Source organism: Saimiri boliviensis, chromosome 6, assembly GCF_048565385.1.
Source record: "Saimiri boliviensis isolate mSaiBol1 chromosome 6, mSaiBol1.pri, whole genome shotgun sequence".
Taxonomy (NCBI): domain Eukaryota; kingdom Metazoa; phylum Chordata; class Mammalia; order Primates; family Cebidae; genus Saimiri; species Saimiri boliviensis.
The window spans coordinates 83,412,500-83,439,685 of NC_133454.1; the positions used below are offsets into that span (position 1 = coordinate 83,412,500).

At 37.0% G+C, this 27,186-nt stretch overlaps 1 protein-coding gene and 1 pseudogene across 2 annotated transcripts in view; both read left to right on the forward strand.

The window, feature by feature from the left end:
* FAR1 (fatty acyl-CoA reductase 1) overlaps positions 1–14,088 on the forward strand; it is a 65,097-nt gene extending 51,009 nt beyond the window's left edge. For both annotated transcript variants that reach the window (XM_074401116.1, XM_003919853.3), the window contains exons 10-12: positions 3,170–3,299; positions 8,614–8,741; positions 10,090–14,088. In XM_074401116.1, coding sequence (XP_074257217.1) covers positions 3,170–3,299; positions 8,614–8,741; positions 10,090–10,252 — 421 coding nt within the window. In that variant the 3' untranslated portion in view covers positions 10,253–14,088. The remainder of the gene's footprint in view (positions 1–3,169; positions 3,300–8,613; positions 8,742–10,089) is intronic.
* A 2,673-nt stretch (positions 14,089–16,761) lies between these two features.
* Positions 16,762–26,993, forward strand: LOC101045725 (centromere protein U pseudogene; annotated as a pseudogene).
* Positions 26,994–27,186: the final 193 nt, after the last annotated feature.

A 27,186-nucleotide genomic window follows, 5' to 3' on the forward strand; every position in this document is an offset into this window, starting at 1 on the left:
TGGACAGCGTACAAGGTGACTGAAGGCTTCAAGGGTGAGTATCCAGTGAGCAAGACAGAAAGCTCTACACCTTTTCTGACCTAGCCTTGGAAGTCACATTGTGTCACTTCCACCTCATTCTGTTGGTTCTAAGTTATTTTCAGCTCTCATTGAGAAGACAGTCAAGGTGACATTGTATTGCAGATGGGCATGTAGGATGTGAAATAATATCATAGGCAGCTTTGGAAATTAATCTTTCCTAAGTAGGAAACATTAAGTAAAGAATTTTCTTACCTGAGGTTTGTCCTGTGTGAGGCTTTCTAAGTATAAAAGCAGGACAGATCCTTGACCTCTGGGAGTTTATAGTCTAAAAGCAAGAAGGAATGTAGAGGTTTTTTTTATTTAGATAATTTTATAAATGTTAAATACAGTCTTATAATTTGTATTTAATTTGTTCAGAAATTTATTGAGCATGGTAATAGACTTTACAGCTTATATTGGGGCTTTACTATAATGCCTAATTTTACATTAAACTGATGTCAGTCATGTCATTCATTTCATCTAGTTTACTCATTTTCCTAATTCTGAATGTGAGCTAGATAACAATCTGACCTGCTGTATATCTTGATGTAATTATAAAAAGCACAACTCAAATATACATCATATGGATTCTTGGTTAATAGTCATTGGGGGGACTGTGATGCATGGTGTTACTGCATGTAGAAGCATTATAAATTATTCACTGTAGCTCTGGAAATACAGTAGACATTTCATCACTGTTAAAAATGATATTTTTAAAAAATGGCTCCATGATCTTATGTTTTAGTTAACTAGCATAACTAGCGTAACTTCTCTAAACCAGATATTTTTCATCTGTACTTGTCAATTGGAGACATTTGACAATGTTTGCAGGTATTTTTAGTTATCACAACTGGGAGAGGGCTGCTACTGGAGGCCAGGGATGCTGACAAACATCTTACAGCATGCTTCACAGCCCTCCACAGGAAGGAATTATCAAACCCACAATATTTATAGTGCCAACGTTGAAAAATGATTGTCTACCCTGGACTAGATAATCATTAAGACCTTGCCTTCCTCTAAAGGATTGTGATTATTTTTTTAAAGTTGTCATAATAAAGAATAGATACGGCCGGGCGCGGTGGCTCAAGCCTGTAATCCCAGCACTTTGGGAGGCCGAGGTGGGTGGATCACGAGGTCGAGAGATCGAGACCAACCTGGTCAACATGGTGAAACCCCGTCTCTACTAAAAATACAAAAAATTAGCTGGGCATGGTGGTGCGTGCCTATAATCCCAGCTACTCAGGAGGCTGAGGCAGGAGAATTGCCTGAACCCAGGAGGCGGAGGTTGCGGTGAGCCGAGATCGCGCCATTGCACTCCAGCCTGGGTAACAAGAGCGAAACTCCGTCTCAAAAAAAAAAAAAAAAAAAAAGAATAGATACATACATATTCAGAACATACCTGGCAATGTAGTCTTAAACATCTGTTCTATGGTATGTTTAACCAAGGAGTGATGGTACAAAGATTTATGCTTCTTTCTGTTTCCCCATAGTTTTCAATCTATGTATTCTTGTTGCATGATAAATATTCTCTTGTAAGTTTCACACACAAATATATGGTATTTCAAATTTCTTCTTTTTCCCCAATTTTTTACTGCAATTATGTTTTGAATGGCTGAATCGGTGATTGATGTTAGGGTGATTCTGTCACTTGAATGAATCTGAACATAAGATTAGGTGAGAGACTTGTCAGTGAAAAAGAGTTAAGAAAAACTTTTTAATAAGATATATATAGGAAAACCATGTTAGCAGTGTGTGTGAGAGAGATTTAAGTATGCTAAACTGGCTTGATAGCGTGTATTGATTTAATGACAAATTTGTTGTATCTTGTTTTTTAGAAAAAAATAATCACCTAATCTCTTCTAAAAGCAGCATGTGTTTTTCCCCCTCAAATGCTTTTTATCTACAGAACTATCCCTGTCCAAAAATCGCCTTCAATGCTTGATAATTATTTTTGTGTTTAATAGAGATTTTATTTTGAAATTACTTTATTGGTTGAAATATAGTTTTTCTTTACATAGTTTATATTGCTTCATTTTTTTCCAGTATTCTGGACTCAGAGTTTCTTTCTAAATGTATTGAATGTGTTATCAGAATTGCTTAGCTAATAATACTTTTTTTTAATTTTTTCTTTTCATTTCTAATGTAATTTTCCTCCATGCTCCCTATTTCTAAAGCCTCTAATTTTGAGACTTTCTAAACTATTTAATACATATAATGCAAATCTTTATTATAATATAAATGAAATTTTAAAAAAATACTTCTGTACAAATTATTTTTCTGTTCTCAGAAATTAGGATTTTTTGTTTCAAAAAGTTCTTTCTTCCCTTTCCCTACTTGTCATAAATATTATTGTATAGATGTTACTGTTCAAGTTAGTGTTACGATATCAATGACTTACAGTGAGCCATGATATATAAAATGACAGATTTAAAGATTAAAGCTCCTTGTACTTTTGAAAAGAAACAAGTGTCACACTCCTTTATTTCTATAAGGATGACTATTGGTGGGGTATGGGGAGGTGAGTGAGGATCTGTTTCAGATAGTTTTCAGCAGAAGTCATCCAGATGATGAAGAGTGGTGCCAATCATTGTTAAAGAAAAGTTGTTTTGTTTTTTTTTAAATGAATAGAGTTGACCACCTGGAAATGAATATTTCTGTATTAACTTTGTTTCAGTGATGCTGGAGAGTTGGGATTATAAATATAACACAGTATGTTATGAATTCACAGGAAATCTTAGTAAATGCAGCTGTGAACTAAAATATAGTCTATGGAATAGAAAGCAAGGACATATTAATTGAATCCGTTCATTTGCTTAGTATTGATGTAGAAAATTTAAGAGTATTGTATATCCTTTGAGAATTAATTCTGTATATCAGTAGAATTGTTTCGGTGGTATTAAATTCATTTTCTGCTGCTTTCAAAAAAAAAATTTGGAGGGGGGATTTATAAATTGTTCATCCAAGATGCAGAAATATTCTTATTCCCTGCTGGTTTGGTACACTTAAGGATTAAATGTTATAATTTTAATTTTAATGCCTATATTGGTGATAATAGGATTTTTCCTAATCTATACAAAATATGAATCTGTCAATTTTTCTTACAATACAGGATGATGAAAGCAATTACTCGTCTTCACAAAGCTATGATGTTTCTTGAATATTTCACAAGTAATTCTTGGGTTTGGAATACTGACAATGTCAATATGTTAATTAATCAACTAAACCCTGAAGATAAAAAGGCAAGTATTTTCTGTTTTATGTTAGAAAATAAGTAGCATACTAATTACAGAACCATTAGCAACCTGAAAAATATTTTCCACAGCTATTATGCAACAAGAAAGCCTTTATTTATAGTCTCATAAAGTTTCAGTCGTAATTGTTAGTGGTATAATAAAATTGCTCTTCTTAAAAAATTTCTAGTATAAGTATTTTAGAGTGGCAAAGGTATTTTCAAAATATGATTGAAATGTTGATTCTCTTGTTTCCTTAATGTTGGATTAAGAGAGAATTTTATCTTCATGATTTTCTTTCAAACAATTTGTTTGCTCTGAGTTTTGAGAAAACTTGTTTTTCACAAACCCTTTTACTTTTTTTAATCCCATATTTTGCCCTTTGTTAGTTTGGAACTTAAATTCTTTGTGTATGTCATTTTTGAGTTTACTCTAGATGTTTTAACATGTATGTCTAACACAGACTAAGTTAAGCAATATTTATAGCCTCCTTAACATTAATAATATTTAGAACCTTAATATGTTTTAGTTGTGATTACCACTCCCACTCACTTAAAATGATTGTAGTACTGCATTACTTCAGTTCTCTATTTTTTTTTTTTTGGAGACAGAGTTTCACTGTATGCCCAGGCTGGACTGCAATGGCTGACTGCAACCTCTGCCTCCTTGGTTCGAGCAATTCTCCTACCTCAGCCTCCTGAGTAGCTGGGATTATAGGTGACCCAGCTAATTTTTGTATTTCTAATAGGGATGGGATTTCACTTTGTTAGCCAGGCTGGTCTCAAACTCCTGTCCTCAGGAGATCTGCCAGCCTCAGCCTCTCAAAGTGCTGGCATTACAAGCGTGAGCCACCATGCCCAGCCCAGTCCCCTATTTAAACCCCATGATGAGATATTATTTTGTTCATTTAATTTTTATTTAGATTTAACTCTCTTTGTGTGTTTGTGTGTGTGTATACCAATGTCTTTACTCTCAGGTTTTCTCCTTATGATCTTCTTTCTGCCTAAAATATATCCAGCATACCTAGAATATGTTTTAGTAAGGATTGTGTTTTGTAGTGAGTTCTCAGTTTTTTATTGTCTAATATGTCCTTGTTTCATCCTTGGTTTTGGAACATGATTTCAGCACATTAAAGAACTTTTTTGCTGGGCATAATAGCTCATGACTGTAATCCCAATACTTTGGAGGCTGAGGTGGAAGGTTGGCTTGAGGCCAGGAGTTCAAGATCAGCCTGGGCAACATAGCAAGATCCATCTCCACAAAAATAAAAAAAAAAATATTAGACAGGCGTGGTACATGTGCCTGTAGTCCCAGCTACCCAGGAGGCTGAGGTGGGAGGATCATTTGAGCCCAGGAGGTCAAGGCTACAGTGAGATGTGATCACATCATTCATTGCACTCCAGCCTGGGCAATAGAGTGAGAGTCTCTCCAAAAAACAAAAACTTTCTTTTTTATATTTTGTCTTACATTGTTGCTGTTGAAAAGCCAATAGTTGGCTTTTCTGTTATAGGTGATCTGTTATTCCTGGTTCCTCTTCCATTTTCTCTTTATGTTTGGCATTTGGCAGTATCACTGTGAAAGTGGTATAATTTTGAAAAATTTACCTTGATTGTGTTGGGCTTTGTGAATGTGATTTAAACAAAAATAATGATGTAGAGCTGGTTCATTACAGTTTTTCAAGAGTTGTTTTTTTTTTCCATCTAATGCCAGCTTTCTTTCTCTTCCCACTTATTTTTTAATTTTAATACTATGCTATTTAACCCAATACATTATCAAAAATATTGTTTGATCAAAAATCTAAAAATTATTTAAAGGATATTTTACTTTATATTTTTCATACTGAGCCTTCAAAACTCAGAGTGCATTTTATACTCCACAGCATATCTCAGTTTGGACTAGCCACAATAAAAATGCCCAAGAGGCACAGGTAGCTTGTGGCTGCCATATTAGACAATAGAGATCTAGTCTGTTCTACTGGTTCTGCATGACAGAAGTCCTCAAGTGGTCTGTTTCTCTGTCCACTTCAGTGTGTGGTGGGCATACTACTTTTTCCCCTTTGCTCAGAGGATATAGCTTTTTAGGTTCTTATCTCTTTGGAGTGGTATTCTGTAAGCCTCTTAATTTCCCTCTCTGCCTACAGCCTTCAAAGCAGAAGGTCTAAGCCACCTTCTGCGGGGTCCTGCAGATACTCTCAAGTTGAAAGATTAGGCTGGCTTTCTGGAATCTACTGATTCCTTACTTTCTCCTTTTGCTTTTCCCCCATGCATAATGCATACTGCTCAAGGGATTATAAGAAAGTAAGTAAGCAACCAGATGAAGAATTAAAACATTATTGTCCATTGAAGTCGCCCTTACACCCTGTCTTAATGATATGGTTTGGATTTGTGCCCCTGCCTACATCTTCTGTCCAAATTGTAATCTCCAATGTTGGAGGAGGGGCCTGGTGGGAAATGATTGGATCATGGGGGCGAACTTGCCCCTTGCTGTTCTCATGATAGTGAATTCTCCTAAGATATGATTGTTTAAAAGTGTGTAGTACCTCCCCTTTCACTCTCTTTCTGCTCCTACAATGTAGAACAGGTCAGTTTCCCCTTCACCTTCCTCCATGATTATAAGTTTCCTGAGGCCTCCCCAGAAACAGAAGCCTGTATTGCCTGCAGAACCATAAGCTAATTAAACCTTTTTATCTTTACAAATTACCCTTTCTCACATAGGTCTTTATAGGGATTCAAGAATGGACTAATACACCTAATCACTACCTCCGTTGTCTTCCCAAAGGGAACAACAGTCTTGAATTCTAACACTAACTGTTAGTTTTACCTGTTTTTGACTTCACACAGATGGTATTGTACAGTATTTTTTCATTCTTCTTTTGATAGACATTTGAGTTATTTCCAGTTTCTGGCTATTAGGAATAATTATCCTATGAGCATTCTTTTTCTGTACACATTTGTGTAGGGTATATACCTAGAAATAGGATAACAGGACATTCATACATTCAGTTTAGTAGGTAATGCCAGTTTTCCGAAGTGGTTGTATCAGTTTACATTCCAAAGGACAGTGTATGAGAATTTCTGTTAATCCACATCCTCCATAACACTTGGCCTTTTAGTTTTGATTTTTAATTTTAGCCACTTAGGTGGTATACAGTGGTATAACAAAATGATTCTACTATATATTCCCTAGCACATAAAATGCTTATATAGAAATAATGAAAAAAGTAAACAATCCTATTGGAAAATAGAGAGATGAACAGTTTACAGAATGATTCCCAAGAATTTGAAAAGATACTCAGCCTTACTCAGTGGAAATACACACTAAAGTAAGACTGGGATACCTATTTACTATTTATCAAATTTGCAAAAATGCAAACTCGGACAGTGTACTCTGGTGAGTCCCTGGACAAATCAGCATCCTTATACATTGCTGTTAGAACTGTATGGTGTATGTTTCTCCATTCTTTTATTTTCAATTATTTTATATCTTTTCTTTTAGATACGTCTTTTGTAAGCAGCATATAGTTGTTAGTTTTTATTTTCAGTCTGACAAGTTTTGACCTTTAATTGGAGAGCTCCTATGTAATTGCTGTCATTTTGGACTTAGTCTTTTAGTGCTTTGTATTTGTCATGCTGGTTTTAAGTTCTTTTGTTTTTTTGTCTTTTTTTTTTTTTTGCCACCTTTTAGGTTAGATTTTGAATAATTTTCTATTTTCCCATCTATATGTGTTCCATAGAATTATGGGGTTTGTTTTTGTTTTTGTTTTTTAGTAGCTTACTCTAGAGATGACAATATCCTTTAATTTAGTAAGGTCTAGTATGAATCAATACTTCTACCCCTCTCAGATAGTGAAGGATCAGCACCTGTCTGTAATTGTTGTTATTAGGTTAGTGCAAAAGTAATTGCGGTTTTGGCCATAATACATGTTCTAATTCTATATATATGTTAAGTGACACAAGCCAGTATTTTTATTGCAGTTTATGCAATAAATATTCATACAGATTTACCAGTATAATTGTCCTTTTATTGCTCTTTATTTCTTCCTCCATCTCCAGGCTTAAATCCAGAATCGTTCTCCTTCTGCCTAAAGAATATCCTTAAGTTTATTTCCTCTAACATGGGTTTTCTGCTGATGTCAGATTGTCTCAGGTTTTATTCTCTAGAAGTATCTTTATTTCACCTTTATTTTTCATGGATATTTACACTGGTATAGAGTTTTACCTTAGCAATTGTTTTCATTGAGTAGTTGAAACACATCTCTCAGTCTTTTGGTTTCCATTGCTTCTGTCGAGAAGTCAACTTACAATCTAACAGTTGTTCTTTTGGAGGTAATCTATAGGACGTTTTTCTGACACTCATATGCCTAGATGTGTGTTGGGGCAGGGGATAGGGGAAGCGGGAGTTGTATTTGTGTTTTGAATTTGTGACTAGGTTTCTCATCATTTTTGGAAAAATTTCTTATTTCTCAAATACTGCTTTTATTCCGTATATTTTTTAACTGTTCCTAATGGGACTCCCAATAACATAAACATATACCTGTTCATAATGTTCCCTAAGTCTTCATTTTAATGCAGAGTTATTACATTTTTATATTTTACTGATTGTCTTATAGTAGCTTTTCCCCTCCTAGAACTGGCTATTTTTACATAAGTGATGGTATATAGTGAATAATATCTTTGTAACTCCAAAAAAATTATCTGATTATATGCTAAGGAGCACTGAGCAGTGCATAGCCCTCTTACTTTGCCATAACATTTCCAAAGGCTTTCTTTCTTTTCTGGATTTACCTACCCTTTTCATCAAATAGTCTAATAACGGTTATCCAAACTCCTTAGCTAGCTTTCATAACATATTCTTTCTCTTGATGTCAAAAGTGTTCTCTAGGAAAATTAGTCTCTGCAGTAGGTATGACGTACAGAAAGGCAGAAGAGACTACAGATAGAAAGGAACAGGAAATGTATCAGTGCATGCATAATGTAGTGAGGAATACATAGATCTATTTGGACAATAGAATTTTGTGGTTTTTTTTTTCTTTGTTTAGCAAAATTGTACAAGCTTTTCTCTTCTTACATTTAACCTACTTCTCTTAAAATGCTGACACAAGTTTCCAGATTATCTTCTCAAATGTTTCCACATTTAATGGAAGGTATGAACTAGGAATAAGAACTTTTCTGTGACTAGCAGTAAGATTTCAAAAGTTAATTCCATATTTAAGCGTTTTGTAATTATGTCATTTGGAATTGGCCTTTAGAAAAAGTATGAATTTCTGACTGGTTGTGAAAAAAATTAGTCAAGAAAATAATCAGTAAATTTTTTGTTAACGTAGACCTTCAATATTGATGTACGGCAGTTACACTGGGCAGAATATATAGAGAACTACTGTATGGGAACTAAGAAGTATGTGTTGAATGAAGAAATGTCTGGCCTCCCTGCAGCCAGAAAACATCTGAACAAGTGAGTTTGATACATGGATTTGATTGCATCTTATTTTCTTTATGAAATATTCCACAATTTTTTTGGTAAACTGCTAGATTGAATAAAAGATATTGCTAATAATCTATGATAAGTTCTTACCTTTGGACTAAAACTAAGTATTACTGTAGCCTAAAATTGTTGAAACTTACTGTCTTCATCAGTTTATATCTTTCTTAGGATGAAGTTCAGGTGGAATTGAGTTTCAGAAATTACTGTTATCTTTCTTTATATTGCTACTTTAAAAGTAAAGGTATTAGAAGGAGAATATTGTAGGTAATCTATTTTAAAGGTGTTTTGTTTTTTTTTTTCCCTACTCAGTAATCTTTGGAGGAAGAGAATAGTAATCTTTGGAGGAAGAGAATACATCATTTGGCATAGAATATTTTTTTCTTATATAAAATAGTTAAAATTTTCTTTATCTCTTTATATAAGTAACACATACTGGGTTTTTTTTTTTTAATAATCAGAAGATAAAAGAGGAAAAATCATTGGTAATGTATCAGAGGCACAGATAATTTTTAATGGTAATTGCTTATATTGTAGTGATTTTTAATATGATATTTATGACATTTTTTAAGACTTTCATATTATTATCCCTCTCATGCCTCATAACGCTATGAGACTTTGTAGGGAAGCCAGTTAAATAGATGAGGAAATTGAGACTTAGGAAAGCTGTATTTGCCTAGGCCATACCTATTGTATTGAGTGGCAAAGCAAACTAGAATATTGATCTTTGACTCCTTATTCAAAGCTCTTTTCTTTGCATTGTTTTTCTTACATTGCAGTCCTATCTTTCACTGCCTGCTGAAGTTACTGTAATTTATGTAATATGATTACATATCTAAAAGTTTGTATTTCTTTGAAACTCCATCAAAAACATCAAAATGTTTTGAAACGTGAGCTGAGTAACATATTGTTACCTTTTGAGAAAAGGGAAGATCCTCCTTTATCGAGTTAATGCCATGTTTTACGCTTGAACGAGGGCTTGTCCAATTGTCCTTTGATCATGTGACTGTCAGCTGTAACTGAAGGAGTAAGTTACTTGTCTGACAACTTGTAAGCAACTAAAGATGTCAAAAAAAATACTCTATTTTCTCTGTACTGTTATGCATGTAATGAATGAACCTTTTTAGATTAGATGAGAAACTGGAGAAATTCAAGGAACATACCTGTTTTACCTACAGTATACTTAATGCCTAGTATGAGTTTCCAATTAATATGGATTTGAGCTTTGATTAGATTAAAAACTCAGTATTAATTAGCTGCCATCCAACAATATTTTATTCTAGAAAATATTGTCTAACATATCTCTTGATTTGCTTTCCAGGTTGCGGAATATACGTTATGGTTTTAATACTATCCTTGTGATCCTCATCTGGCGCATTTTTATTGCAAGATCACAGATGGCAAGAAACATCTGGTACTTTGTGGTTAGTCTGTGTTACAAGTTTCTGTCATACTTCCGAGCATCCAGCACTATGAGATACTGAAGACCAAGAATTCAGCATTAGAACATCTATGCATATGGTGGTCTAAATGCCCAAAATGTAAAATGTACTTAAGTCATCTCACCTTTTGTCAAGACATTAAACCATCTTAGATTGGAGTGTGAAGTAAATTATGGTACATTTTATGTAACATTTTAATGTTTATGCTCATAAAACCTAGTGAACACACTGTGTTATGCCAGCTCAAATCTACAATAGCCACCAAAACCATGACTTAATACTTTGAGCCTAGAAGAAAGAGGTGGGATGAGGGCAGACGTGGGGAAATAGGAACACTGACCAGTATAACTGTGCAATTCTGGAACATATTAATTAAAATATGCCTTAACATATAGTGAATTTCTAATTCTAATGTTCAGTGCAATGGAAGACATTTATTTGGACAGTAATACTAGCTAAGTTGGAAGATACTTGATTCTTCAGTGTTTGATTTTTTTCATTAGTTGAAGTAGGTTTCATTTTTTAAAAATTATAACCAACCTATTTTCACATCATCTTGTAAGTCAAATGATATCAAACATGAAAGACATGTTCTCATTTTTCTTTTTCTGATTAAATGTCTGATACATATCATTTTTCTGTAAGCAATCTGTTGCTTTTAAAATCAGAAGGCTATATTATTCTAATGACCCTCCTGGATCTAAATGGGTTTGAGAATCCATATCAACATATGCTATGTGTTTTTTGACGGAAAGTGAAAACGAATTCAGTAAAACTGTTAGTATCAAAAATATAGGAATACAGTTTTCTTGTCGACATTATGATCAAATAAAAATCCTGTGAGATTATGTTTACATTTTGAAGCAGGAGGATTTCTTAAGACTTTGTTGGAAGTGGGAATTTGGAGGGATTCACCATACTTGTGTTCTCCTCCCTTTATAAACTTAATTCATAGGACTTTCAAAAGGCTTGTACTATCTTTCCAATGAAAACTGAAAGTGCATTACTATGGAAGAATGTATTTGCAGGTAGTAATAACATTTTTAAAATGTTCTCATGTGTAAACACATACTAATTTTGACCTTGAAAGATGAATTCCTTCAAGAAAAATTAAATAATGCTTAAGATAATGTGTATGAAATTAAATAAAGGACTTTATTTACATACCACATAAAGTAGCATACTGTTGAATGAGTTTGAAGATATCATTTATTTTTTATGCATGTGGTTTTAGCTTTAGAAAGAAATGCATTATAGAAACAATAGCCAGAAAATTGATGTATATTTTAATGATACATTAAAATTCCCTTTTAATCATAATAGCTAATTCTACTTACTGTTTTAGCATACATTTGGTTCAACAGATTGTTCAGTATAACACTTCTAATTAAGTTGATCAAGTTGTACTGTATTAAATAATCAGCAGTGTATCTGGAATATGTTAAAAAAACGGTTCACAATATAAAAAGTTACATGGAACTTTACATCTTAACTTTCTTTGTCAATTTAAATGCAATGTGTAAGAAGTTTATTTTGCTATTGTGAAAAACTAAATGTAAAGGAAATCACCTACTTTCATGCAGGTGTATAATCTTGAAAAGGAAAAATGCTTCCATATTGAAGCCAGATTTTCTGTAGTAAAACTTTTAAATATTATTTTAAAAGAAATATGTATATAAATATTTCTATATTCTTTGGAATGATACTAAAGTCTCTGGTCTAGGACCATACCTTACATAAAGGTATAAGAGACCATGACAGTGTCTGAAAATGGAATAAATAATGATGCCTTTGATTTAAAGTGGCCCACATAATATACACTGAGCACTCCATCTCTCCAAATATATTTCCATAACATGTTAAAAACTTGCTAACATTTGTATGATTTTTATACTTCTGCCGAATAGACTTAGAATCAGATGAATTGTCTTTGTGTCTTGCAAAAGAGTTGGGGACAGCTTGGGCAGGCCTATGAAGTGCATAGGGAGCGTATGTCTTCTGAACTGTTTTATTGTTGTAATCTAACTTAAAGAAATGTTAACTGGGAGGGTGCTGAGGCCACTGCATTAATTTTGTGTGTTTAGAATTCTGCTGTCAACAGAAAACTAATGAATAAATTAGCTTGTTATTCTGGAATTTAATATTCTAAAATTAGTATCGAGAGTATGTAGTGTTAATTCCCACCAGGTAGACTTTGAACTTAAGTCAAACTTAAAGATTTGAGAACTCATTTGTGTCATTTACTAGAGATGATTTTTAGTTCTGTTTGATTATGTTTTCTACACAGACTCCTTATTTAACAGGATAGCCTACTAAATTGAATGTTTATTTCATTTAAATTATTTGATTAAACTGTATTCTAAAACATTTGGGTTTTTTCCTCCTATTCACTCCTAATCCTGGCATATGCATTTGTAAATTGTGATGTCATTGAGACTACATTTAAATTTGAGTTGGCAACATTAACATGTCCTAAGACTCAGTGCAGAGAAGCATGGCAGTATGTTCTTTGACTTAAGAATGGCATAAAATAATAATTTTTGAACCTGTGTAATAAAGCTTGAAAGCAGGGAAAATAATTTCCTTTTCCCCTGTTTCTATGTTGTCTGTAGGAATTGATTTGGGATTTTGTTTTGTGTTTTAATATAAATTGATAATCTTTTATAGGAAGTAAATAGCATTATTGGGTGCCTTTGTTTGTAAACCAAAAAGTAATAAATGAATCCCTGTATTTCCATTATAGTATTTATTGTATTTTTATGTTCTGAAAATTATCCATGAAACAATATGATTAGGATTACAGGAAGCAGTCCTTACTTAAACTTCTTGTCTCTTTTAGGTGAACTTGTGTTTTTTTGTTTGTCTGTTTTGAGATGGAGCAGGAGTAAAGTAGCATGATCTCAGCTCACTGCAACCTCCCGCATCCTGGGTTCAAGTGATTCTTCTGCCTCAGCCTCCCAAGTAGCTGGAACTACAGGCGCGTGCCACCACACCCAGCTAATTTTTGTATTTTTTAATAGAGATGGGGTTTCACTGTGTTGGCCAGGGTGGTCTCCATCTCTTGACCTTGTGATCCACCCACCTTAGGCTCCCAAAGTGCTGGGATTACAGGCGTGAGCCACGTCACCTGGCCTTGTTAATTCTTACATCCTAATTGTATTTAATTCTGAGTTGCTCACACGGCATTTTAGGAGAAGCATACAGGTAGGATGACTACTTTGTTTTAAAGTGTTATTTTTATGTATTATCTGAAATGAGGCAGGTTTTTTTTCTGTTTTCTAAAAAGAGTAACCAAGAGACCTCCAGGGTATTATTAGGTTCCAGCTGCTCTCCTCCACATTGAATGATATCCTGTTAATTTATAGGCACATTTGTAGTAATGTATATGTCTGTTGAATAAGAGATTATTCATTAGTAATAGAAATTAACTGAACCCTTTTGGAGCAGGGGAGAGCATGAGGCTGGGGTCAGGTAAATGTAAATGGCCTTCTGAGCATGCTCTTCTAGGCTGACTCCCAGCCCTGACTTGAAACCATTAGCGCTGACTTGCTCTGTTTTGATAAAAACTTTCCAACCTTTTGCATGAGAAACTAGAAAAAGGAATGTATGCCATGTAACTGGATTACAGAAATGAGTTAATAGTCTGTGATAAAAGATATATGAAATATTTTCTTACTGAATTAATATTTTTGTCTTGAAGCATTTTCTAGTAATAGAATGTATTTGTCTTTTTTCTTGGTGGTACCCTCTTAGCATACATCTTTGCTACCCTTAAGATCCTAAACAAATCACCTTTGTCAGTTAAGCATAGTTGTGCAAAAATTGTTAAATAATTCTTCTGATTTGTCTTTATTAAAGAAAAATTTGAGTAACATTAAGTTTGATGTGCTCCTTTGCAAGTTGATGTCTCTAAAATTCATTTATTTAGAAAAACATAAGTGATAAGTGTAAGTTTAATGTTTTTGCTGTTTGCCTGAACTCAGAGAAATAAGGATATAATTGGGTTTTGGCCAGAGATCACAGATTATATCTGTAATATCTGTAATTTTATACAAGGGGAAAGAGAGACAACCAAGATTTTTCTGAATTCATTTTTTTAGAAAAGTAAACATTCTTAGTTATTGTCTTTAAAATTCCTTTCTCTTGTAGACATACAATTTTCATTTTTAAAGTTCCATGAAGTTGAATTAGGTGTCTTCCAAAGATGCTGTAGAGTGAGAATTCCTTTATTTTCTACAGTTGTACAGTAAACCTAATTCTCTTTCTCTATCATATAAATAAGTTCCTTTCCCTTGTCTTGAGCAAGGTGTAACTAAAAAATGTTTGGTTAATGCTAATATGTCTTTGACCTATAAGGAATTTTATATGACTTCATCTAGTATTATAGCTGCCTTTTTTCTTTCATTTCCTAACAAACACACCTGAATCAAAACAGATGGGTGTAGTTATTACAGTAGTCATCCAGATTATTTATTTCATCAGTACTTAGTCATTTGACATTTAATACCTAACTTTCTGCTTTATGTCACATATTAAACAGGTTCTTGTAATTTCCCCTAACTTCTCCCAGGTTGGTTGTTGGTTTCTTGAGAGCAAAACCAGCATTGCACATTTTATGTTATATAAACAACACTAGCTAACATTTGTTAAGTACTTATGTACCAGTCACTACTCTCAGCATTTTGTATGTAATAACCCACTTATACCCTCTGTGTTTGTGTGATAACTAAAGTACATGATGTTAATAAAGTACTAGGTTACACTGCTAGTAGCAGAGCCAAGACTTGGACTCAAGACTAGTTCCAAAGTCCACACTCTAGTCCATTATACTGTACTGTCTTTCACCCTAGGAATACAGGTATTTCTGGACTACTCAGAGTTTCCCTGACTAGTACTAAATGTTTTTGTTAACTTCATTTCAAAAACCCAGCATTCATCCATTCAACAAATTTTGAGTGCCTGTTAAGATTTAGGCACTGTGTCTTAAATATTGCAATTACCTGTATCACATACCAAACTAAGCTGCTCAGTGGCCTAGACCTGAATATGACACAATGCGTTTCCTTAGGATTTTATGATTTGATATGGATAAGCAAGCAGATAATTTTAATGTGTAATGACAGAATAACAACATACTAAAAGCACAGAGGAGCAATTTCTTGCTTATTTCAAGAAAGCTTATAGAAACAGAACTTTTGAATTATGGTTTTAAGTCAGATTGGTAGAATGGTGGGGTAAAGAAGCATCCAGGCATCAGAAGGAGCATTTGCAGAGGCTGGGAGGTGTAAGGAAGAGAGAGGACATGTTTTGGTGCTAGAAGAGAGGATAGCTAAAGAAAGATTAGGCTGGAGAGATTGTTGAGCCATCTGAGTGTCTTTGTACGCTCAAAATTCACTATAGGCTATGGAATGGTTATTACAAAAACACAGTAAGAAGGTTTACCTAGCAAAAGCACATCTGTTACCCAAACTAACTTTTTTGTTGTTGGTCACCTAGAGATGTTAGCGCAACATGTAATGCAAATGACCCATGTTAGAAACCACAGTTGACAAACTTCACTGTCTTTTATTCAATAAGAATTGATTAGCTGTTCATGGTCCACTAATGTAAAACACCTTTCTAAATTGTTAACAGATCATAAAGTACTAATGGATGCCCTTACACCTTCAGGGTTTTTCCTTAAGATGTTTTTCCAAAGAAATCTAGTTGTCTAGAGTGAGGGCCAACTTGATTCCTAGTTTATGGATAGGTTTGATGACTCTGCTGAGCTCAGTAATGCTGAAGTGGTTAGGAGGGTGGGCTGTGCATGTGACACTTGACAGAGCACAGGATGGAACACTGCCCTGCCTGTATCATCTGCCTTCTGCAGTATGCCAGAATGCATCTTATAGACCTGGCTTCATGTTTTGATTTTTCCCTTCTCTGGTAGAAGAGACAGTACTCCATGCACTGTAAGAACTGCCTACATTGCTCTGAAATCCACTAGACCTCAACCCTTAGTTCCCTCAATGTTCAATATTATTCTAACTCATACCACATGATAAACACCTGTCACTCATGTATTGTCAGATATACTTTACCTACAAGCACATTGTATATATCCATACTCTGTTTTACTAGACCACTAGATTCTAGGTCATTATAGAGTAAATGTATAGTTATTAAATAAATGTCAGTACTTGGGTGCTGGAGTATCCAGAAATCCTCCTTGGCACTAGGTAGACATATTAGTAATCAAATACACACAGAAACCATCCTCTAGGGGGAAAATGGAAGAGCCCTTTAGAGCAGAATGGAAATCTTTTTCACTTAGTGGAGAAAAATGCAAGGGGGAAATAATAACTTTGAGACATTCTAAAACGCCAGTTCACAGGCTTTTTCACAAAGCCTGAGTATACTGTACAAATCTAGCTTCATCTCTTTGAAAGCCACTTATACTTGTTTGCCTACCCTCATCACATTTGCTACTCTGCTTTTTGTCACATAGTTCTTTGATCCTGTCTGCTCTTGCCCTCCCCATCTCCCATTTGAAACCTCCCTTGCCAGCTGCAATGAGCTTTCCGGGATCAGCTGGCATTCTTCCAGGGGACTGGGCTTCTATAAGGTCCACACACAAGAAGAATTTGACACTTTTGGAAATAAACGAGCAGTTAAAGGTTAGTGTTGAAAGGAATTCTTAAAGAGCATTGAATATTGATAACTTGCTATACTGACTCCAATTTTATCACTGACCCTTTGTGTGTGTGTGTGTGTGTGTGTGTGTGTGTGTGTGTGTGTGTCTGTGTGTGTGTATCCTATTCCTTTTATGTGACATCATTCAACAAATAAAAAGTGCTATCAGAGAATATTGGTTTGTGTGGTAAAACCTTTTTTGAAATATAAATAACAGTTGTTAAAAAGCAGAGATTTGTCTAACATTATCCTTATTTAATTCCTTAATTTGGATGATTCCTCTGAGCTCACGCTCTTCCATTATTGCTAGGGTTCTTGAAGAATCAGATTATGAGTTTATAAAACCCCAAACTGAAAATGCCATCTCCTTGGATGATGCCAATCACTTTGCAATCCACAAACCACAACAAGCTCTAAGTTTATTCTAGCTAACCCCCAAACCAGGATCTCACACCTGGCCAGATCAAAATTACTGGCTAACTTTTTAAACACAGAAGTTCTGTGGACTGACCCCCGGAGTTTCTTTCTTTTTTTTTGAAACAGAGTCTCCTATCACCCAGGCTGGAGTACAGTGGCATTATCTTGGCTTACTACAACCTCTGCCTCCAGGATTCAAGCAATTCTCCTGACTCAGCCTCCTGAGTAGCTGAGACTACAGCCAGTGCCACTGCACCTGGATAATTTTTGTATTTTTTGTAGAGACAGGATTCCACCACATTGACCAGGCTATTCTTGAACTCCTGACCTAAAGTGATCCATCCACCTTGGCCTTCCAAAGTGCTTGGATTACAAGTGTAAGCCAGCACACCCAGCCTGACTTCTAGAGTTTCTGATTAGAGAAAAGCCCAGGGATCTGAATTTTGAACATTCTCTCCCGGTGACTCTCATGATCCAGATGTGATTGTCCCTGCCCTAAGCCAGGGGTATGCAGCAGGATCATCTGAGGAGCTTAATAGACATAGAGGTGGCTAGGCCCCACCTAGGAGCCGTGTATCCCAGACAAGTGGGACAGGGACTATACATTCATAATAATCCTTGTGAGTGGTTTGACATACTTAGGATATTGAAGATCCACCTAAACCTTTTCAAGAAATGTTTTGCCACTCTTGGGAAAAAAATTCCAGCATTTTTCCCAAATAAGACAAAAGCAGATGACAACAAGGTGCACAGTTGCAGTTCTTTAGCATTTTCAGCAAATTCTACTGCATTTTAGTACAAACATTCTGTTGTTTTTATAAATAAATACACCATATCTGCATCTCTAACATACTATTCCATGGTAACTCCTGAGCAGAAGTACTTCTAAAATTAAAAAAATAATATAATACCAGCCTGGGCAATATAGTAAGGCCCTGTCTCTTCAGAAAATAAAGAATTAGCCAGGCATGGTGTTATGTGCCTGCCGTCTCAGTTACCGGAGGTGGGGGTGGTAGGGTAGGGGAGCTGAGGCGGGATGATCACTTGAACACAGGAAGTCGAGGCGTGATTGCACCACTGCAGTCTGGCCTGGGCGACAGAGAGAAACCCTGTCAGAAAAAAAAGAAAAAACAAAACAAAACAAAAAAAACGAAAACAAAACTATAATTAAAAACTCTTCCATAAGGACAGAGAAGCAGAATTGTATTGTGGAAAGAAAGAGACTGGATATAAATTCACTGCCGCTCACCAGCTGTGTGGTCATGAATGAGTCATTTAGCCTCTCAGCTTTAGTTTCCACATCTGTAAAATACCTACCTGGGAAGGTGTTTGTAAGGATTTCAATGGTACAATGAATAGAAAGTGTGTGGTACATAGTAAGTATTCAGTAACTCTTCCCTCAGAATCACCAAACAAAGTCCTAAACTATGAAAGGAATTACATTAGAATTATATTAATGCAACCTAATTTATATTTTCCATTTTTATGCTATGGTTTTCCCATTGCTAACATTTCTATCACATTTTCTTATTTTAAACTATTTTTAAGGATTACAGACTCTGAAAATTTTGAGTAAAAATATAAAACATTAGTTCCCTTTTCTCTTTGTGGTGTTAATAATATCTCTTTCCTTGAGCACCTCTCCCACTGTGGCTTTTCTGCAGCCAGCAGTTCTTGGCCACTGAGATAGAGAAGATCCTTCCAACCTTTCCCAACCAAGGACATAATTCCTACTCACTCCTTCCAAAGGCAGAAGAATTCCTCAGTTTGCAGCTTCCAAGTTAGCCATCCCTGTGGGGTTTTTTTGTTTTGTTTTTTGTTGTTAGCCAGAACTCAGACAATTCACCCTCTTTCCCACCTCCAATGGTCTGTAGTCAGCCAGTTTTCAAGCAAACAATGGTTTATCTTCCCTTTCAGGAGTGAGAGATTTGTAGCATGTAACTTGGGCCCTATTTGTTTCCCAAGAACATTTTGGGAGTTTCCCTCCTTTTGCATGTATTTAAAAGAGATTACCCTGAATCACAGAATAATTTGATTTTTCTAATTGTGTAACTTAGCTCTTAAGAGCATTTCACATTCCACTAGCCTGGTAGTCCTCCATGCTGAAAAATTGTAGGCACAGGATGAGTAGTGGCTTATAATTCATAAAACTTTAAACTGTCCAGAAACAAGCTCCCAGTTAACTGAAATGGGAAGGAAATCATCTACTTAGCCACATACGCATTTAAAATGTTGCAATTGAGCTAGGTTCCTTCATCAGAACTAAAACTCTACGCCAGAATAGTTTCACTTACAACTAGAAATTGCAGAACACATGTGTTTAGCAATAGTTAAATCACAGGTTCTTCGCTCTAGTTTTGGGTCTTTTTTTTTTTTCTTTCAGAGTCTCACTTTGTTTCCCAGGCTGGAGTACAGTAGCACGATCTTGGCTCACCACCATCTAGGCCTCCCAGGTTCAAGCAATTCTCATGCCTCAGTCTCCTGAGTAGCTAGAACTACAGTTGCCTGCAACCATGCCCACCTAATTTTTGTATTTTTAGTAGAGATGGGGTTTGCCATGTTGCCTAGGCCGGTCTCGAACTCCTCACCTGAAGTAATTCAGCTGCCCTGGCCTCCCAAATTGCTGGGATTACAGGCTTGAGCTACCATGCCCGCCATGGTGATTTGGGTCGTGTTGCTCCAAGCGTTCCGTACAGCTTTCTCAGCTGTTGTCATTTTCAAAAGAGTGTGTACGATGTTTCTACAGTCAGTTGCCAGGGTTTTTTCTAGGCGTATTCTTTTTCCTCACAGTTTAAATGCATACATTCACAAAATAAACCTGGTTATCTTTTATCTTTTTTCCTTGGCTAGAACTTCCCAGTTATTTCCACTGAGTGAAGTTTCTAATTCTCATTCAATCCTCATCCTAACCTCCTTCCCCTAAGAGGAGGGTTCCTATGCTCCGTGTTCCCCCTTCACCCCTGCAGAGCCCTCTCCTCTCTTTCCCACACTGCTGTTTGCCACAGCAAGCTGACCTTTGTGGATGACACATTTGGGTTCCTTTGCCCTCTGGCTTCCAGTGGAGTTCAGCCAATGAGGGGCATTGGCAGGAGTAGAGGACCAGAGAGAGGACTGGGGGATTAATCCTCAGTCACTCCCTATGGGCTCTGACTTGGCAGTGGTTGCCTTCCTCTACTAAATGCCAGTGCTTCCATAGGGTGGCCCTGCTCTAGAGGCATTTCTTAGAGTTCCAATAACTGCCGCCTGCCCTTGCCCTGCCATTATCGCCACTGTTTCACCATCCCTTATTGGGTTCCATAACCCAGCTCACATGTTTGTAAATAGTCCTTTCCTTAAACTCGGTTACTTTTCTGAGGATGCTGCATCCTGCTGGACTCAGGTTCTATGAGAGTCTTGCCGGTCCCAAAGCCTGAGGTGTCTGGGCACAGGATGCAGTTGAGCTTCGAAGAACTGGGGAAGTGGCAGTAAATCCAGAAATGAGGGATAAGGATGATGTAGGAAAGATGTACGAGTGGAGTGAGGTCAGGGGCACAGCAGTGGGTGTCTGTGACAAGAGGGAGGGCCACAGACTCAGAAAGCTTCAGCTTTCACAAGACACTTTTCTTTTGGAGAAAAGTGAAAGGAAAAATGGGATCAGCATGAACTCTCAGGTTGTTTTCTGCTGGGGGCAAATTCTCTTGCACACAGGCAGTAGGGAAAGAAAATCAAAACCAAAGCACAACTTGTCTGAACAGCCCTGGTGGCCTGCTTTGCCCACTCCCCATGGTGGTCATTTTGTGCCTTTTCTACTCTCCACAAGTTCCTAATCAGTCCAGATTCTTTCTCTCAAATAACAGAGACCATCAGTCATGAAACCCCTCCACTTATAGACTTTGAGTGCTGCCACACTCCTGGGTCTCAGATGCACCCCTTATCCTTTAAGGCCAGCACCCAACCTGTGCTCATGGGCCCTTTTCCCCTTGACCATTCCAGGACGTCTTCCTATCAATGATTCCTTCTGGCCTTTTGTTATCCACTTCCTTCCCTTTAGCCTGGCAGCCTGCTCAGATATACTCCGTGGAGAGACAGGCACTCCCTGCACTGGCTCCTCCTCACGTGAATACCTCTTTTTTCTCTCCTTCCACCTCTAAACTTCAAAGAGTGGTCTAACCTTTCTTTCTCAACTCCCTCCCTTGCCACCCATTCTTCAGCACGTTGCAATCTGGCTAGGCACATCTGATGCAATCAGGACTCACTTTTCAGCAAGTCTGCACCATTTGGTACTGTTGACCAATTCATTTTCCTTGAGTTTCTCCCTTCATTTGACTGTACCTATCACAGTGCTATCTTGGTTTTCCCAATCTACTTGGTTAACTTTCTTTTTCCTTTTTGGCCACTCTTTACATATCAATGTCCTGCAAAGCTCTGCCCTCAGCACTCTTCTATCCTTTAGATCAGGCATCCGTCCCCAAACCACGGCCACGGCCTGCGGGTCGCATGCGGCCCCTTGAGGCCATTTATCCAGCCCCCCACTGCACTTCAGGAAGGGGCACCTCTTTCACTGGTGGTCAGTGAGAGGAGCACAGTATGTGGTGGCCCTCCAACGGTCTGAGGGACAGTGAACTGGCCCCCTGTGTAAAAAGTTTGGGGACGCCTGCTTTAGATGCTCTCTGGCAGTAACCCAGCCACAAACAAAACTTCCCCTCTGATGATCCCAAATCTATCTTCTCAGCTCAGACACCTCTCCTGAGTTTCAGATGCATACTCCACAGGTCTACCCATCACCTCCCAAAAGGTATCACAGACATCTTCAAAAAGAACTTCCCACCTTCTAATTCTTCCTTCTCCCATGTTATCTGTGTTAGTCAGTGGCTTCAACGCATGTGGTTACTCAAGCCATAAACCTGGGAGTTGTCCTTCTCCCCTCTACTTATGAACCTGCCCCAATCCCCTGCTTCTCCTCCTCCTGCTTCTTCTCTTCCTCCTCTTTCTTTTCTTCCTCCTGCCCTCCTTAACTACTGCTCAGCCCTGGTCTTTATAACCTCTTACCCCAATCTTTCCAACAGCCTCCCTAGTAGGTCCACTCCTCCTCTTTGACACTCTTCAAATGTATTCCAGGTGACCAGAACAATCTTTCTAAAGCACACAGCTAACTATCCTCTCCTCTGCTAAACACCTTCAGTGGCCTCCTTGATGCCTGAAAGTACAATCTTCTCAATGTCATCTCTAAAACCATCTTTCATTTGGCTTCTGCTGACTCCTCCAACTTCCCTTCACCTTCCCTGCCCTGCATTTTACACTCCAGCCAAGCTGAGGCCTCTGCAACTTTCCTTATGCTGTTCCTGTCTGGAATGTCGCCCCTATGTCATCCCTTCAACTTTTCCTATTAATTGCTTAAGGCTCAATTTAGATGCCCCTTGTTCAAGATACACTTGTCTGGTTTACATGCCCTTTTCCTGTCTTGCAACTAGATAGCTTTTGTCACTGCTACGTTGTAGTTACATAAGCAAAAAAGTGTTCTAGTTGAGGCCAAACTGGAAGTCAAAACTGGTGGACCAGACACCCTCTTGGACTCTTATATTTACATGAGCTGATTGATACGCATGAGGGTAAGTGGGAGAGAAACAAGTGTGGGATGGAAGACTGAGAGAAGAGGGAGATAAAAGGACTTTTTTTTTGGGGGGGGGGGTATACTTTCTGCCAAGCCCCTTGAAATGTTTGTTAGTCCTGATGGAGAGATGAGTTACAGATGTTGTGAGACTCTGGGCTCAAGCAGAAAGGGAACAGCCATTTTTGGGGGTATGGAGGCTCCCTTATGTAGATGTGACAACAGATGATGTTGACAAAGGAGAACCAGGGCAAGCTGAAGGGTGGGGCCAAGTCTTGGTTAAAACTGATGAAATTCATTCATGATTATATGCCAAATATTCCTTGGGAACTCCAAGAAGTATTTGAGAGATCGCAGACAGGAGGCAGGACTAGATTACAGCTTTGACTCGGATGAATGAGCAGCAGGAGGAGGCTTGCATCATGAATTTTTCTCCAGAATGACTGCAGGAATAAATCAGGAAATCTGAGAGGACTCACAGACTCCCTGAAAGAAGTGGGTTGCTCCTGTAGGACCTGGGAGACACCCTAAATGCTGTGCTGGTATCCACAACTGAGAGACCCAAAGATGGTTTATATCACAGGACTCTGTGCAGACAAACCCCAATACCCGTTGGGAGCCTGGTAGACTTGCTGGGTGGTTAGATCCAGAAGAGAGAGAACAATCACTACAGCTCAGCTCCCAGGAAGCCACATCCATAAGAAAAGGGGAAGAATACTACATCAAGGGAACACCCCACAGGGCAAAAAAATTTGAACAGCAGCCTTCAGCCCTAGACCTTCCCTCTGGCAGAACATACCCAAATGAGAAGGAACCAGAAAACCAACTCGGTAATATGACAAAACAAGGTTATTTAACATATCCCCAAAATCACAGTAGCTCACCAGCGACGGACCCAAACCAAGAAGAAATCCCAGATTTACCTGAAAAAGAATTCAGGAGGTTAATTATTAAGCTAATCAGGGAGGCACCACAGAAAGGTGGTGAAGCCCAATGTAAGGAAATCCAAAAGATGATACAAGAAGTGAAGGTAGAAATATTCAAGGAATAGATAATATAAATAATAATCAAAACTTCAGGAAACAATGAACATACTTATAGAAATGCAAAATTCTCTGGAAAGTCTCAGCAATATAATTGAACAAGTAGAAGAAAGAAATTCAGAGCTCAAAAACAAGGTCTTTGAATTAACCCAATCCAACAAAGACAAAGAAAAAGGAATAAGAAAATATAAACAAAGCCTACAAGAAGTCTGGGATTATGTCAAACAACCAAACCTAAGAATAATTTGTATTCCTGAAGAAGAAGAGCAATCTAAAAGTTTGGAAAACATATTTGGGGGAATAATTGAGGAAAACTTCCCTGGTAGAGATCTAGACCTCCAAATACAAGAAGCACAAAGAACACCTGGAAAATTCACTGCAAAAAGATCATCACCTAGGCATATTGTCATCAGGTTATCTGAAGTTAAGATGAAGGAAAGAATCTTAAGAGCTGTAAGACAAAAGCCTCAGGTAACCTATAAAGGAAAACCTATCGGATTAACAGAAGTTTTCTCAGCAGAAACCCTACAAGCTAGACAGAATTTGGGCCCTATCTTCAGCCTCCTCAAACAAAACATTTATCAGCCAAGAATTTTGTATCCAGTGAAACTAAGCTTCATATTTGAATGAAAGATACAATCTTTTTCAAACAAACATTGAAAGAATTTGCCACTACCAAGTCACTACTGCCACGTCTAAAAGGAGCTCTAAATCCTGAAAGAAATCCTGGAAACACATCAAAACAGAACATCTTTAACGCATACATCTCACAAGACCTGTAAAACAAAAATACGATGTAAAAAACAAAACATACAGACAACAAATAGCATGATGAATGGAGTAGTACCTTCCATTTCAATACTAACGTCAAGTGTAAATGAACTGAATGCTCCACTGAAAAGATACAGAATTACAGAGTGGATAAGAATGCACCAACCAACTACCTGCTGCCTCCAACAGACTTAACTAACACATAAAGACTCATACAAACCCAAGGTAAAGGGGTATAAAAGACATTTCATGCTGATAGACACCAAAAGCCAGCAGGAGTAGCTATTCTTATATTATACAAAACACACTTTAAAGCAGCAGCAGTTAAATGGCAAAGAGGGACATTCTATAATGATAAAAGGCCTTGTCCAACAAGAATATATCACAATCCTAAACATATATGCACCTACCACTGGAGCTGCCAAATTTATAAAACAATTACTAATAAACCTAAGAAATAATATAGACAGCAACACAATAATAGTGGGGGACTTCAATACTCCACTGACAGCACTAGACAGGTCATCAAGGCGGAACATCAACAAAGAAATGATAGATTTAAACTATATGCTGGAACAAATGAACTTAACAGATATATACAGAACATTCCATCCAACAACCACAGAATATGCATTCTATTTAACAGCACATGGAACTTTCTCCAAGATAGACCATATGATAGGTCACAAAATGAGCCTCAATAAATTTAAGAAAATTGAAATTATATCAAGCACTGTCCAGTGGAATAAAACTGGAAGTCAACTTCTTTTTTTTTTTTTAATTTTATTTTTTTATTGCATTTTAGGTTTGGGGGTACATGTGATGAACATGCAAGATTGTTGCATAGGTACACACATGGCAGTGTGGTTTGCTGCCTTCCGTCCCCTCACCTGTATCTGTCATTTCTCCCCATGCTATCTCTTCCCACCTCCCCACCCCCCTGCCCCTCCCCCATTTCCCCCCAACGGACCCCAGTGTGTAGTGCTCCCCTCCCTGTGTCCATGTGTTCTCATTGTTCAACACCCGCCTATGAGTGAGAATATACGGTGTTTGATTTTCTGCTCTTGTGTCAGTTTGCTGAGAATGATGGTTTCCAGGTTCATCCATGTCCCTACAACTATTCCCATCAAGCTACCAATGACCTTCTTCACAGAACTGGAAAAAAACACCTTAAACTTCATATGGAACCAAAGGAGAGCCCGCATAGCCAAGTCAATTCTAAGCAAAAAGGAAGTCAACTTCTAAAGGAACCTCCAAAAGCAGGCAAATAAGTGGAAATTAAATAACCTGCTCCTGAATAAGCACTGGGTCAAAAACAAAATCAAGATCAACTCCTCCTCCAGGAAAAGAAGCAAAAAGAAGTCAGACACTTTTCAAAATGAAGCAAGTGAAAACACATCTGTAAAAATTAGTGGGAAAAAAAAAAAACAAAACCAGGAAGAAAATGCAAACCTATTCATGCTGACTAGGAAAGAATGGAAGAAAGTTATGTAAGAAGAACAGCTAAATTAGCAGACAAAATAAGTACTCAGCAACATGAGGCTATTACAACTACAGCATCTTCAGAACTTTCAGAGAAACCAACTGAGTTGATCACTTCTAAAACGATAGGACCACTTAGTACCCAGCCCTCTGTTGAAAAAGAGACCTTGGCCACAGAAATTTAATGGAAAACTCAGACAAAAGGAAAGCTGTCTTATGACAAAAGAAAGAAATCAAGAAGTAAAGCCATCGACTCAGGTACTTCCAACATTGTGCATATTTGGTGTCTAGAAGGAAAGAAAACCAGTGACATCATGGAGTTGAATATTGTTTTGCTCGCATTTGAGAAAACCCTCCTAGAGTATAAAGAAAGAATATAATCTAAAATTTGTAAGAAAGTCATCAACACATTTTAATATTAAAAATAAAATGTTTAAAGAAGTCCAGATGTTGAAAAATTTGAAAAGGAAGAATGCTATGATGATTTCAGATATCAAGAAGAAAAGGCAACGTGTGATTGACGTCCAGGATGAATGGCTTCGGTGATAGCCACAGCTGAAACAACTACAAACAAAATGTGATGAATAGGAAAGAAAGTCTTCCCTTAGGAATGCAGCATATTTCTTATCCAATTTAAAACAGCTTTATCCAAGATTATTCAGATGTTCAGGAGAAAGAACCAAACATAAAGGAAACATATAATTCATCCAGCCATCCAGCTCTGTTACTTAAAGCAAGAAGGCTTTTGGGAGCTGAAAACCACCTACAAAATATCAACCATCAATTAGAGAAGCTTCTTGATCAGAAATGAGAGGTGCAACCTTTTAAAATGTGCCCACAGAAAGATTAGTCTCATGCTACTGTCTGTTACCTTCTGAAACTATACTTTGATCGTTTTTTTTTTTTGCAAAGAAGAATGGCCTACTTACCAGAATCTAATATTTGTCATTCCAATTAAATGACTGTGAACAATGTTAAATGACATCCATTTTTCAAATAGTTTT